The sequence below is a fragment of the Penicillium canariense genome (genome assembly GCF_028826845.1).
Source record: "Penicillium canariense strain IBT 26290 chromosome Unknown utg000001l_segment0_segment0, whole genome shotgun sequence".
NCBI classification, from domain to species: Eukaryota; Fungi; Ascomycota; class Eurotiomycetes; order Eurotiales; family Aspergillaceae; genus Penicillium; species Penicillium canariense.
Window position 1 is genome coordinate 7,214,816 of NW_026622728.1, and position 14,640 is coordinate 7,229,455.

The 14,640-nt window shown below is 52.6% G+C and overlaps 4 protein-coding genes across 4 annotated transcripts; all 4 read right to left on the reverse strand.

Annotated features, from left to right (window-relative positions):
- Positions 1–722: 722 nt before the first annotated feature.
- N7482_002486 (putative sucrose transporter) lies at positions 723–2,823 on the reverse strand (the record flags this gene model as incomplete). Its single annotated transcript, XM_056684611.1, has 4 exons — positions 723–2,077; positions 2,133–2,454; positions 2,550–2,589; positions 2,696–2,823. 4 exons carry the CDS (start codon positions 2,821–2,823, stop codon positions 723–725), a joined length of 1,845 nt encoding a protein of 614 aa, XP_056548217.1.
- A 1,471-nt stretch (positions 2,824–4,294) lies between these two features.
- Positions 4,295–6,833, reverse strand: steA (sexual development transcription factor SteA; the record flags this gene model as incomplete). Its single annotated transcript, XM_056684612.1, has 5 exons — positions 4,295–4,550; positions 4,607–4,690; positions 4,801–6,333; positions 6,402–6,501; positions 6,560–6,833. 5 exons carry the CDS (start codon positions 6,831–6,833, stop codon positions 4,295–4,297), a joined length of 2,247 nt encoding a protein of 748 aa, XP_056548218.1.
- Positions 6,834–10,478: 3,645 nt separating this feature from the next.
- On the reverse strand, positions 10,479–12,067 carry N7482_002488 (uncharacterized protein; the record flags this gene model as incomplete). The annotated part of the gene is made up of 2 exons (XM_056684613.1): positions 10,479–11,959; positions 12,019–12,067. The coding sequence occupies 2 exons, from the start codon at positions 12,065–12,067 to the stop codon at positions 10,479–10,481; spliced, it is 1,530 nt and encodes a 509-aa protein (XP_056548219.1).
- Positions 12,068–13,981: 1,914 nt separating this feature from the next.
- N7482_002489 (uncharacterized protein) lies at positions 13,982–14,329 on the reverse strand (the record flags this gene model as incomplete). The annotated part of the gene is made up of 3 exons (XM_056684614.1): positions 13,982–14,172; positions 14,221–14,234; positions 14,292–14,329. The coding sequence occupies 3 exons, from the start codon at positions 14,327–14,329 to the stop codon at positions 13,982–13,984; spliced, it is 243 nt and encodes an 80-aa protein (XP_056548220.1).
- Between the last annotated feature and the right edge of the window lie 311 nt (positions 14,330–14,640).

Genomic DNA, 14,640 nt, shown 5'->3' on the forward strand with positions numbered 1-14,640 from the left:
CGAGGGTCCGTCGCGGATGACACTTGGCAGTTAGGAACTCCCGTGCGGCGAGTCTGACAGAGTAGGACTAGGCGCGCATAATCCGCGGACCAAGAATGAGCAGGATGGGAGCGAACAAGGGAGGTCGTGATCAGGTACAAGTGGAATCTAAGATTCAAGGTGGCTAGGCGTGGAGTTCTAGGTTAAGTTGCATTCGCCAAGCGGAGGGACAGATCGGTCGGAGGTGAGGTATGGTATACGCAGTACCATACAGACGAACAGACTACGAGGGCGAAACATCAGGTGGAGAAGATCTGCATCCAATGGCTGTAATAAATGTTATTGTATTGTAATGTCCTCGTTTTACACTAAACGCGACACGTGGGTCTCCTTTCGAGCGCCGCTGCGCAACTGCCAAGAAGCGGCCTGCGTGGTTGGACAGCGGCGTGGTTTTTCCACCCATAAATAGGGGTCGGGCTTCTTTCGAAACGCTGTCAATGCTAACAAGTCCATAAGTGAACACTGATGCCCAGATGAAAGCATATCATATCAATATCCCTGCCCCCCTACATTCAAGCATTGAATGGTCACTCTATGGCCCCAGGGCTGACCCACTTCCCTCCGTATTACATCATTGGCATGCCCTTGCAGATTCTGATCATAGGAGTTGGGTTTCCTGTGATGATATCTGGATCAGACCGAAGCCGAATCGGGGAGCTGAGGTCGCAGGAATGTTTCAACTGTTACCGTGAGCCTTCGGCCAGTCTCTTAGTAAGCCATGCGGCGACCAGTGCAGCACACCCGCCAAAGCGTAGCACCCACCCCACGCTATCGTCCCATGGCTCGCCGCGCGGCTTTTGGGCGGCTTTGAAGATGGCGCTGCAGATAAGGCTGGAGAATATCTGTGGGAATGAAATAGCCACGTTGTGTAGTCCCAGAACGATGCCGGCTTGTGCAAAGTTCTCTTCCTCGTTCATGGCGGACGGTTTGGGACTATCATTCTCCAGATCCTGTTCACGAACATCATAGTCTCCGTCATTATGATGATCATGCTCGCTAGAAACAGGTGCGTAAGAGCTGGAGTTCGTGGCTGAACCAGACCCCCCTGTTCCGAGACGACCTGGGCGCCGCGTGGCATCGGTCCGGGCAACCTCGGCGGAGATCAGCGCAAAAGGTGCCCACAATGTCAAAGCCCAGCAAATGCCGACAAAACCAATAACCACTGATCCAGCGGGGTAAGACGAGATGAAGAATGTACTGAACATGCAAACTGCAAAAAGCAGATGCGAGAGGAGCCATGTCCGGCGGAGTGTCAATCCGGGGATTTGGAGGTGGGTAAGCCAAGTCGGTTTTTCATCCACACTTTTACTGGCCCTTCCCTCAAGAAGTGGTTCGGCTGCATGTCCTGTGGGCAACTCGGAGAAGGATGATCGACCGGTAGCTTCCTCTTCGTCCTCATTTCGGGGGTAGTCATGCCCTTCGTGTTGCACCGTAGCCTCGGAGATCTGGCCATATGTGGGAACCACAAACAGCGGGAGGATAATATTCGCGAGGAAGGAAATGATGGCATAAATCAGAAGCGCCGAGGTACCAATTCGCGTAGCGTCTTCCCATGTCCGGTCAATCTGATCATCTGACATGTTGGGATGATCAGCGAATATCGGGTTGACATAAAGCTGACCGACATAGGTAGTCGCGTAATACAAGAACGGAAACCAGCCTGCCCACGCAGCAACCTGCACTTCGCAGACCCGCGCGATCTGTGGGGGTAAATTGCGAATAGACTTGAACACCTGCCGGAAGAAAGAGGCGAGGCCCAGTCCATCTGAAGGTGGCGGCCCTTCAAGTCTCGGGTCGCGTTCTTGGATGTAGAGACAACTGACTAGCAATGTGACAGTCAAAGAAATCGAAGCCAGTGCACAGAGAACTTGAAACTGTGTCTTTCCCAGGAATGGCAGGATCTGTGGCAGATCTAGATACCCAAAGATAAAGCCAAAGATATTGCCAACACCTGTCATCCGACTGGCCCATGCATTAGCAATCTCCTGCTGATGGGCAGGACAGTTGTCAACAATGAAAGCCCTGATTGCAGCTTGGACTGTAAATTGTCTCATTAGTCGATTCAAATATATGATGCAAAAGAAGGCACACACCAGTATTGATTGCAAAGTCAAGGCAGTACATAAGAATCGTAGCAACGATGATGTTGACCGTCTTCGCCCCGCCGGACTGTCGATCAACGCCGAATATCGATAGGAATCCACCCATAATCTCCTGTACCCAGGAGAGGGCAGTCAAGGATATGATTAGCGCCGCAGCACCGCCCACCATGAAAGGTTTCCGCTTGCCCCATGGATGCCGGCAATTGTCACTTCGAATGCCAATATATGGCTGTACCAAGGTGCCCGTTACGGGTCCTGCTATCCACACAAAGGCCAGCAGAGCCTTGCTCATTCCGAGCGAAAGCAAAAAGGGCTATATGCGAAGAAGGATATAGTCAGCTATCTGAGCTGTATGATTGTCTCAGAGCACGATAGATCCACCACTCAAGAGATAAGATGAGAACTCACTGATCCATGAGACAACTCCACAGACCACACGACCTGAAGCCTGTTTCCATCACCAGAGTCGGTCAGAATCCATCCAAAAATCAGGTCGAGAAACCCCTCCCCCTTCTCTTCATGGGTAGCTCATGAATAAGCGACAACAAACTCACCCTCCAATCGAAACAGTCAACAGAAACAGATACCACCCGCTCTTCGACGACTCATCCACATTTTTCACATCTGCATATCTCCCAACAAATTCGACGCCCGAGTCCTCCCCCATGTGCCGCGACTCCATGAAAGGCGAGCTCTTCTAGACAATTTGCTCAGTCGACTCCCCCATAGAGGTTCAGCGATGTGCGATAAGGAATGACCCACAGCGATAGCCCACGGACGTTCAAGAAGCGTAAAGATACAACATAGAAGCTGTAGGCGGGCGAGAATAGTACACGGGTTGGCAGGGCAGGTAGGCAGGAGTTCGACACGCTCAGGAGGTTGTCTTATGTCGGTGTCCGTAGGTCATCAGATGTCTCTATTCCAGTGAGGCGTCGGATCATGCGGGCCGGGGTGGGGATGGGGGTTCGGTCGGTTGGTATGATGTAGAGGTATGCCGGGATATCCGCCGGTCTCCTGAAGGGTGCAAGGTGACAAGTTCAGTTGGTAGTAGCTGTGAAGCCCAGGAGCATGTAATTCATCATCTACCCTTGGTGGTGAATAACAACCGTGCTTTAGAAGGACGTCAGCGCACGTGACGACCCCGTATTTGTCTTGGGCGGGCGCCCTATCGCGATACTGTGGAGTCTCCAACTACAGTGGTGTTCCATGTCTTCGACCGCCCAACGATGACATAATATTCTGCCGGTCAAACAACTCCACTAATGACCCTGCATCACGCGCTCTAGATATGGCTTTCCAAGTTTGTAGATTAAGCGTGCTTCATATTCCAAATGGATTTTATAAAGAAAAGTGATTTGGTTTACTTTCATAGCGGTTTCTTGACCAATAAACTTTCCTCTGAGAGCGGAAGACTAGGCGCAGAGCAAAGGTGGTCGAAAATTCAGGGATGAAACACCACTGTACAACCACATTGCATAACAGGGGTAGCCTCTTAATAACTAATAATCGCAACCCGAAGGTAGGGCAGAAATATGTTTCGGCTAATTTTTGTTTTCAACTCAATTCGTTAAAGTCTATAGTATAAACCAGCCGCAAGAAAACGGCACTGAATCACAGTTACAATCACACACAACAGACAAAAAAAAATCCCGCTCTTCCTAAAAGATACCCAATATTCCAGAAGATCCATATCCAAACAATTCCAAAATCCTCCGAATTTTCCCTTGAGAAAAGTTGTGCGCTCACACGTTGCCCGTGCCCGTGCCCGCCAGGCCAGGTTCCAATGTCCGTGCCGCAAGAGTTGCACATAAAGCGGCGCAAGGCTATAATATAAGAGTAGTAGTTTCCGTAACCAAAGCACAGCACAGCCAACCCGTAAGTCCCAGGATAGATAGATAACAGAGAGGGACATAACAAAAAATGAACAAGCATGCCATGCAGACGGGGTGGATCGATGGAGATGTGTGCAAGACAGCATCGCAAGCCATAACCCAAAGATAATAAACAAGAGATAATGTGAGAAATCCTTGGTGGAAAGGCCGCCACGGCGCGAGAAGGATATAACATGAGGAATTAAACACCAGAGCCAGGACGCCTAGATGCATCCGCGGTCCAAGAGGAGGCCGCACCAAGAATACTCCAACATAATGCAATTACATCTGCTGCTGGAGAAGCTGGGGAGCGATCATCTGGGGTGCATGGACCATGGCTGGCATCGCGGATGGCATGCTCATGGAGGATGCCATTGAAGTCATCGCGGGCATCTGAACCATGTTGTGGGGGGCGGGGTGCGCTGGCGGCGACGAGTCTTCACCGGCGGAGTCGAACTCGTTACCATCATTCTCCAAGTCATCCTCGTTGGCCATAGGCCCTTGGCCATCGTGTTGGGCCTCGTGGATACGACGGTGCCTAGAAACGAGATGAGCATATGAGGTCATCAGGGTAGTCATGCAGGGTAAGCTTACTGTGCAAGGTTGTCGGAACGCGAGAAAGCTTTGCTGCAGTATGGGCAGGGGTATGGTCGTTCTTGGGTGTGGGTGCGCACGTGCCTAAGCGCCCAGGTCAGTCGGCGGCTATCGAAACCATCACACCGGGTCATTGTGCAGATGCCAGCCCCACCAGGCACGGCAGGGTGTGCAAAAATAGAACTGAAGCTTACCTCTTGAGATGCTCTAATCTCTTGAAGAGCCGACCACAGGATGGGATTGGGCATGAGTGTGACTTCTGCGGGTACGGTCCCAGCTCCATCATGGTGGCACTCCGGGCGCGACGTGCAGGGCCAGGTCCCGCACGGTCCGACCGACTAGTGGTGTTTTGGACCGTTGTTTCAATAGCTGCACTAGTGGGGAGCGCTGCCAGATCGTCTGGAGGGTTGGTCATTTGCACTGGAAGGTGATCAACGGGCTCCTCCAAGTTTTGAAGTGGGGTCCCATGACGTGGGATTTCCTGCAGCAGGTCCTTTTGAGGAAGGATGGCGCTTGGGTATGTCCGAGATAGATCATGGCTGTGCTCCTCGCCCTCTGCCACCGGGGCCACTGAGCTAGACACTGAGCGCCGAAGGTCACTTGGGCGATGGGCAGCGTAGGCTGGGGGTAACGAAGAGGGGGCAGTTTGAGCAGGACCATTCACCGCTCCAGGGGTGCCGTTGGCTGGCCCAGGGGTGATGGACGGTCGTCGTCTCCGCTGCTTATAGGTCGGAGAGCCCTCGATGACCGAGTACCCATGGGACGAGTAGGACCGAGACGCACTGGGGTAGTGAGCACCGGCGAAGTTCGACGGCGGCAGCTGCATCATGGGGTTATACGGTGCGGCGCTGGAGAGATCCGGAATCGCCGTGTACAGACCCGTGTCCTCGTTAGCGATGTATGCGGGCTCAGCACCAAGTCCGACTGAATGTTGCGGCGGGGTCACAGGCTCAAAAGACAGACCGCGGTTGCTGTAATCTTCATACTGCGAGGACACGAAGGACGGGGCGGGTGAGTACTCGTAGAAGGTGGGCATGGAGGAATGGCGCTGGTGAATGCGGGCGAGAGGCATTCCGTTGCGGTCATACTGGATGGGCCCGTAGTCTTGGTCGCGCTTAATGATGCTCTGGACTAGAGTGTTCGAGAGGGGCATATGCGGAGCGCTGTACATCGTCGGATTCCCATGGTCGTCCTGAAGGAGCGGGATCGCTGGGGGAGCCATCTGGGGAGGAGGCATTGCGTCAACGGTCCGAACCACGGGGGAACTGGGCGGGCCATATGTCGTACTTGCGTGGGCGTGGGCAGCAAACGAGGAGGAATTCGCTTGTTGTGCCTTGGTCAACTGCTCATACAAGGACTGGGACGAGTCGAATTCGAAAGACAAGGCCGGCTCGCTGACGGCGACCGTGGTGGCCTCTTGGTTCATCTTCTCGCGTTTGAGGTCTCGCTCGAGCGCATCCAGGAATAACCGGTCGTGCGGCACGCTGTACCAGTAAAAGACCTTTTGCTTCTTCTGGGTGCGAATGCAGTTGTTCTTGTACAGGAAATCCAGGAACGCACTCTTGGGTTCCTCCAGGGTCGCATCGGTGCCAGCCTTGAGATTTCGCAGATCGGAGAAAATCCCCTCCTCAAATTTCTTGGAGTTCTTCACGGGACGGCCAAAGGCCTGGAATCGGAAGGCGAGGCATCGCACGATGTCGGTACCGGAGATATGGAAGAGGTTGCTCCTACAAAGAGAAGTTCGTCAGTTCTCAGCGTCTGGCTGGGCTCGGTGTCGTCTGCGCTTCGCACTAACCAGAGAACGCAAGAAACGTAGTCGCCGGTCGGCAGAAGGAAGCGGCGAATCAGCTGGTCAGGTTGCCAGTCGACAGGAGCAGAAAGGAGGAAGTATTTCACTAAGGATGTTGGTCAACACCACTGGCCATGCATTCGAAACCGCGATTCACGACGTACAGTTATCCACTTGCTGCAGGGCGACTTGCGAATCATGCGGGAGGCTTTGTTGCGCTTCGCTCGATAGCATGAATGTCTCCGGCTTTTGGGGAGGTGCCATAGGGGCACCATGTTGGGGATACATGTTCCACGCGCTCTGCAAACTCCGATCAGCGACCATCAAGAAGTTGCCAGTTAAGGTCGTCGCAAACAAGAGGGATGCCAGCACGGGGTTAGACCGCGATGCCGACCATCTGGGCTCTGTCTGGGACGCCCATGTCCCGATTCCAAACATACCGTTAGAAATGATTCGACGGGCGGGTCGGATCAACAAAGCGCGATGGGGATCAACGTCGCGAAGCGATCACTGGGTAACGGGGGCGCTTTCAGCTGTTTATTCGATTCCCAGGCGATTTATATGTATGTATATGAATGGCGTGAATACGGTCGACGGCAATGAGCGAGCATACGCGAATACCGAGTCGGGGTGGTGGGATTAGAGGAGCCAGCCTCTGCTTTTGGGTGGTGGAGGGGAGGATTGTCAGGGCGACAAAGAGAAAGACAACAGGAAAGAGAGAGGACAGAGATTGAACTGGACCAGCCGGTAACGACCTCTGTGGAATTTCTCGCACAGCGGAAGGAAAGAAACGAAGGTGATGATGAGGGAGGTCGGAGTGAGAATGGGGGCGTCAGAGGAGAAGAAGGGGGGATGGGAAAGAAGATACACAACGTCAGTGACTACTAATAATAATCGAAGGTACCACCAGAACAATGCGAGAGCGCAAAGTATCGGATGAAGAACTGGTACTGTACTGACTGGGAAGCGCCAGGACCTTGGGAGGAAACATGTTATGACCGGTATGCATGAAATCTATATTGTATAGTACGGATCTTGTGGTAGCCACGGCGAAAAAGACCCAAAATTACCCCGTACTGTTCTGTCACACGCTCCCCCGGTACAGATGGCCCCAAGTCCCACTCGTCCCGGCTGTGATGGCCCCAGTGTGATTTGTCGTCCGGCAACACCGCAGCCTGTTAGTGCTAATTGACGGTCAAGCCTTTGGCCTTCCAGTAGAGGCACCAATGCAAAGCTATTTTGGCGTTCCCCTCCTCCTCCTTCTCCTGCTCCCCCGTTCACTGACCACTAACTATTCCTTGCACAACTCGACCGATCGACGATTCAACGGTGATTCGATGCATCCCACACCCGCTGGGTGACTAGACTGCAGCACGTCTGTGCATCATGTATCCTGTCCAGCCGAAGGGATCACCTTCTGCTCTGAGAGGTCCTTCGCGACAGGGAATCGAGGCTGGCCAGAGCCAACCGGAGCCCACCAGTGGCTTCCCCCTCCGTCCATGCCAAGGCCTCGCTCGCAGGTCAAACTGGCGCTGGGACCTGACTGGAGACCTGAAGCACCCGCCCTCGGGTTGTTTCAGAGTCGGTGGGCGCTTACATGCAGCCAGTGAAACGGATTGTCCCGTCCCACTCCTCCCTCGAGTGCGCACCACGCTAAAGAGCTCCTAGTCTTCAGCGGCTGAGACTCCCGGCATGCTATCCTGTTCTCCCTCCTCTCTCCCTATCTCCCTATCTCCCTATTTTTGCTATTTCTCCGACCTCTCCACGACTAAACGGCTGTGGCTTGAGCTAATTGCTTTCTGGCTCGCCTGACTGCATCGTGGTCCTGGCTCGGCGCATGACACATCAAAATGGACGAGTCCACAGGGGATTGAGTCGGCCGACTCGTGAATGTCAAATGTCAAGACGTTGATCAAATGAAATGGCATGGTCCACCGACTCCTCCCTCCGCCGTTCCGGTTTTGGTCTACGCCCCTGCCTGTGGCTCTCCCGTGGCATCAATGGCCCACCTACTATACGCCTTTGTTCCCCCGTAAGCCTCGTATACTCAATGGGCCCGAGAAACCCGGTGAGAACTGTACCTGACTCCGCGACACTACCGTCTGGAGTGCATGCAGTAGGGCTTCGGTGCTAATTTCCAGCCCCCCTCTGACTCGTCGAATCCTCTGCTCATATCCATTTCGCCACAGGCTACCCATGGGCCTACCACGGGTACCTGATCCACGTTGATGTCATATTTGAAGCTCAGCGAATTCCAGACCACCTGCCGACCGTCCAGACCATCCAGTCCGTCCAGGTCCGGCCACCTGCCCGAGGTTGGGAGGCTGAAAACAAATCAAAATCAAAAGCTTGGCACCCGCCCATCCTTGGATGGACACAAGTTGGCATCGAGTAGTCATACGTGCCAAGAGTCCCGAACACACGCGGCCCGGCAAGGCTGTCGGGGGAAACTTTTGCGGGCAAGCCCGGATTACCCATATCAAAGTGGTCCCAAAGGAGCCCTCCAAAGGGAAATCCTGCGACCGACCGCTCCCCGGCATTGGGTCTTGCGGAGGTCTTGGTATCTCTGATCTTGGTATCTCTGAGGTGATCTACCATGCACAAACCGGATCTTGATGCCGTAAAACACTCGTTTAAAGTTGCCGGTCGTATATTATGTCTCGGGTTTCATCCTCGAACATGCGGGCAAAGTCCGACCAGCCTCTTCGCGGTTCTGTCCTCGGTAGGGCGAGGGGACGTCTAGCCAAGAAATGTCTTACCCTCGCTCTCCAGGAGCACCGACTAGTTAGCTAATTGCACGCCTCTGCCCAATCAAGAAAGAGGGGGGGGGGGGGGGGGGGGGGGGGGGGCTTGGAGAGGGGTTGCGTTAGCCCGGGCCGGCTCAACGAGAGACCCTTGTCGAGGTTTCAACTGCGGGTTCTGACTTTCCCCCTGAACGAGCCCGGATTACTCGGGTGGATGACCGCACAGGGCACATGGTGAGGCGTGTCGGTTTGATCGTCCCTCCTGAAACGATCTAGAAGGCGTAGCATTCTACTGTAGCCTCAGAGGCCGTGGGGCCTGGATGTCTCCGTATCAAATCCCGTAGCTGAGCAACATCACGATGCTGCAGCATACCACAAGGGAAAACCTGAATTGACTACGTGGCATGCCATAGCCTAGCCAGTCAAACTGCAATATGCACTGTATTAAACCCCCCTAATTGCGGGATTATCTTTGACTACACGTCCACCACATGGACGGCGGAAGTTTGATCTGCCGCGGCACTTCAAAGTTTCGCAGGCCGACGGTTTTCCGTGTTGGAAAGGGTACGATCGCCTAGCTGGATCAACAACAGGGTAGTACATTCCAACTATCGTCGGTTAACAACCTCGCAAACGTTCACGTTATTTCTTGTTTCTACAGCCACGAACAGCGACAGCAGCGTGTAGACGGAGCAGTGCAGGGACTAGTGATGTTCAGTAGTGTCGACCCACCAGTTGGGGCTAGCGGAGGCGAGCCCGTTCTATGCCACATTCTGGAAAATCCCCGACTTAGTCCTTGTTTTTATGCTGCTTCTTCCCTAGCGAAAAGTATAATCATCATGATCGGGTGTTCCACCGGTTTCTTGCCCCTCTTTGCGGATTCAGGTCAACGATGCCGACCATAGCATTGTACTGAACTGAAGCACGAGTCATGTTCCATTCGTGGAATGCATCAAGGTTTCGCCCGCGTATTGCTTCTGCAGGTGCTCACTTTCAGACACGGCTTCTGATGCAACAACATGCCCCCAGTATCCACCCGCAACCGAACTCGAATTCTTTTGGGGAGCCTCAATCGACCTGGTTTTCGGGGAGGCCCCACTCTTCCAACGCTCGGTAACCCTCGTCGGCTCGTCCTACTCCATATCGAAAGCGTTTGCAATCTATTAGATTCAGATGTGGGCAAAAGAAGCGGGAGGTGGGACCGGACGCCCAAGAAACCTGACCAGTATCCGTTGAGTACTCAACGGATCCGATGCCGTTCCACTCGTATCGTAGTTTGTTCAGCATTTCAGGTTGCGGTCTATGTACAGGGCAGGCAACAATAGGTACTCCGTACAGACTAGACGGCGGAGTCGATGCTTTTCCTCCTCTTTTCCAGCATTGCTTCTTTCATGAACGGACTCCGTTCTCGAATCTGCCTTCCATAGACGACAAAGAGCACGGGCAAAACAGATAGGGCTAGTGAGATAAACGCAAGGAGAGTACTCGCCCACTGAAACCCAAGTGTGGAGTACATGCTCATCGCCGCCAGTGGCAAAAATGCAGAGAAGGTGTTCTCTCCGGTGACGATGATGCCGATTGCGCTCGCCGCATACTTGGCATAGGCATCAACGACATAGTCAGAGATACCGGTCACGACGATCACACTGCCTGCCCCCACCATCGCAAGACCAACCGCTGGTGCGATCCATGGGAAATTCGAATACGAGGTCCACGCATAGGTGAACATGCCGCCCGAAATCCCGAGCACGCCACCGACGATAGCGAGGTACAGTCTTGCCTCGGGAATGGGGGTGCCAGGGACCTCGGTGTTCCGAGCAGCTGAGTCGAAGTAGATCTTCCCCGAGAATAGGGTTCCGACCCAACCCAAGATCTCGCCAACGACAATGGCGGCCTGGATATATCCGGCCTGTGATGGAGTCCAGTCATAGAGGCCGACGAACACTTGCTCGACTGATTGGGTGAAAAGATACAAGGTTCCCACCGTGAAGGCGGACCACATGAATGAGACGAAGACCACTGACTCGGTGAAGAACAGAACGAGTGGCCGTGTGGCGCTGCGAGCCACGATCATTAACATCGACGTCCCCTCGCTGTCGATTTCATGCTGTGTATATGCCAGCTTGCCCTCCCTCCGCAGATCCTTCGCCCGTTGCCCCAGAATAGCAATACCACGGCACTCTTGGAAGAGGAAAACATACAAGGGGAAGAAGGCGCCGAGCCAAATCAGCTGAAGGTAGCTGATCCATCTCCAGGAGAGAGATTGGAAGATGAGTGCACCGATGACAGGGCCAATGCTAGCTCCCGCCAGGTATGTAACGATGTACAGACTCACTGGAATATTTCGTGCCTTGGCCGTATCCCAGACATTCCCGATCACAGTGGCAGCGGTATTCGCTAGGATCGAGACACAGCCACCGGCGAAGAACCGAGTCACCACCAAGGTGGCAAAGTTCTGTGCGAGTGCTTGAGGGATCACAAAGCAGATGAAGCCCACATATGTGAACAGAAACACCCATCTCACACCAAACTCCTCCATGAGAGGCAAGATAAGGAGGGAAAAGCAGGCGCCGCCCACAGCCCAGGATGTCACCGGCCAGTACGAGTGTGGGAAATGGGCGTCAGAGATGCCGAACTCCTCGTTGATGGCATCATGTGCCACTGTGATGATCGTGCCATTCATCATGGTAATGAACGTTGCGAACGCAGCAAGAAGCGTCAACGTCCATTTTTGACGGAGTGACCAGTTGTATGGGTTCGCGGGATCTCGCGGTCCATTCCAGGACACTATCTCGATGTTGCTTCCCGGGGCATTATGGTCTAGAAGACGAGAGTTAGAGATCCTCCAGTCGACAGAGCAGAGTGATACCGATCCATACCGATGGCTTGATCATCGTGGCCAGCGACATCGCCACGTGCGAATACCATCTCTTCTCGTGGAGAGTGTCGCAGTCACTTCACAATCTGATAACCAGACCTTTCCTTGGCCGCCACAGTTTACCGATTCGGAGAATCAGGAAATGACCTCACTGCTCCATTCGTGTGAGCCAATGATCTCTCGGCTGTGTATAGATATCCGCCAAAAGAACGAATATCAGTTCCGAATATCACCTCGCCAGCCAAAACCATGCGAAAAGCCAGTTTAAATAAAAAGCACGAGGCTTGAAAAAATTTTCCCCGTTCATATCCTCGCAACAACCGTGATCCCCATCGGCCAACTTGGATCCTCGGTTTTCGAATCCACACCCGCCGCGCCTCTCCAGATAATAACCATTTTGGGACTAGCGCGGATGGGCCCTGGAAAAAGGCTCATCGCTACAAAACCTGGTTCGTCACTGGACTGTCACTAGCCGATCATCTACATTATTGTTAGAAGTATTGATTTGCAAAGATATTTCGTGCTGCACCCCGCTACTCCGCATTTCGCACTCTCGGATCGCAGACCTAGCACCCTTCAATGCTTCATGCGCACGGTGCAGCCTCAACAATTTGCCTGTAAGTCATGAATCGCTTCGTCTAAATCCGGCAGACAGGCTAAAGGGTACTTTTCTAGATCCAGTTCCATTCCTCTAGGCACAGTGACCCTTTTTCATGCGATTTTCACCGCCACTGTAGTGTTGGCTGGGAATTGCCAGGTACTGCCGAAAACTTAATGAACGAGCATGCTACTGTAGGCCTTTTCGGAAGATGGAATATATGGAGGTAGATAACTAACATCATGGTTGTTTCCATTTAAAGAATAGACACTAAGTAACTAATGCACTATTGAATTCATTGGCTATGGTGTTGGTTAGATAGAGCTCGTGATAAGGTACCTAGCCTTGAGCGGAAACCTGCAAAGGACGCAAAAATATATCTCAAACAAAGAGAACCTTTTTAGCTACATTGATCGTGCTTGAAAAAGGGAAAGGTTACGATATCGCTTTCTCACTGTTTCTAGATAAAAGAAGCATCTACCACCGTAGAAAAGCGGAATGTAGAGTTTAGGGACTGCCAGAACTTCGGTGACAGACCCTCTTATTACCCACGTTAGGGACCGACGGGCGGTTACACAATGATGACGCATATTGTTAGCCATCTTTCTTCTCCGACCTGCTCAAGTAGGGAAGATTCTTCAGCCTCCGGCTGTTTACCTTCGCTCATGAACTTCTTCTACTTTCACTCCACGCGAGACCCCGGAGGACGTAGATATTGTCCAGATTGCAGCGCTACTGGCCTACCTTGTCCTAGTCAAGCGGGTATTTTTACTCGTTTCATGGTCCACTTCCATCCGGTGGCTTACAAGCAGTGCGAGACGATTTCACCATCGGAAGTCTCGCATGTATTTGTGCCCAGTATTTAACTCCTAATATCTGAATTTGATGCCAGGCTTACTACTATAGTCAATATGCAGACTGATAACTTGATTACGTCCCCCTCGACGACAGGGCACCCAATAATCAGAGTTTCACTTTTCTCTTATGGTTATGCAAGTGGGTCAATAGTGCAGCATAATGCCGAAGGGCGTCCGCCTGCAACTCTTTCTAGTAGCGGGAAAAGAGGACTGGAGACTCGCCGCCTAGAGAAACGGGGTGAGGCAGACTCAGGGTCCTCGATCACCTGCCTAAGCTATGTTGAGTAGTGGTCGGTCTAGGATTCTCTTGGCTGAAGATGGAAGACTAAGCTTAGTGAATTCAAGTATTTGAGTACAATTTAATGAACGTGGGTTGCAACAGTCACATGCATGAGCTCAACATGAAACAGAACATCAAAATCCGTCTTGAATAGACTAGCGGAAATTCAGGCACACGGGTAAGACCATTCAAAGAAGGGTCCGCCTGATTGTGATGACTGGGTTGGCATCTAGATGCAGCACTTCCAGCTGCTGCTAGGGCAACCAAAGTCCCAGAAGACACTGCGGGTGCCGGACGGACAGCCAGGAGTGTAGCACATGGCGGGCTTGCTGGAGGTTCCCTGCTGATAGCAGCCAACATCCCGCTTCTCAACTGGAGCGGCTCGCTGCACAGGCTCGGCAGATTCGAGGGCCATGGTTTCTGTGTTTATTAGATTTGTGAGACTTCGGACGTAGTATTGGGACTAACGCTGAGCAGCAAGACTGAAAATAATCAATTTAGTATGTCATGTCAAGGTGGGGGAGCTGCTGGACACATACCCAAGAACGGCAACAGCAACGGCGGTGAAGTACTTCATTTTGAGAATGGAGATAGGTGCGTTCTATTGAAAGAAGTAGATCTGGATTTGGATTGTGAATTGGGATGGAAGACTGTTGTTGAACTTAGCACAGATCTGTGGGAAGAAGGGGGTATTTATGTCACATTCCCCACCTGCTTGGGTATAATTTTATATTCCAATGCAAGCCGAGAGTTTGCCAGCCAGCCTTGGATACGACCCCTTGAAACTTCAGAATAACCAATCTAGAGTTAATACAATGTTCCAAGAACGAAAAATGCAAGGAAGAATCCACATCTCGTATCCATTTCCGAGGGAAATACCACTTGAAT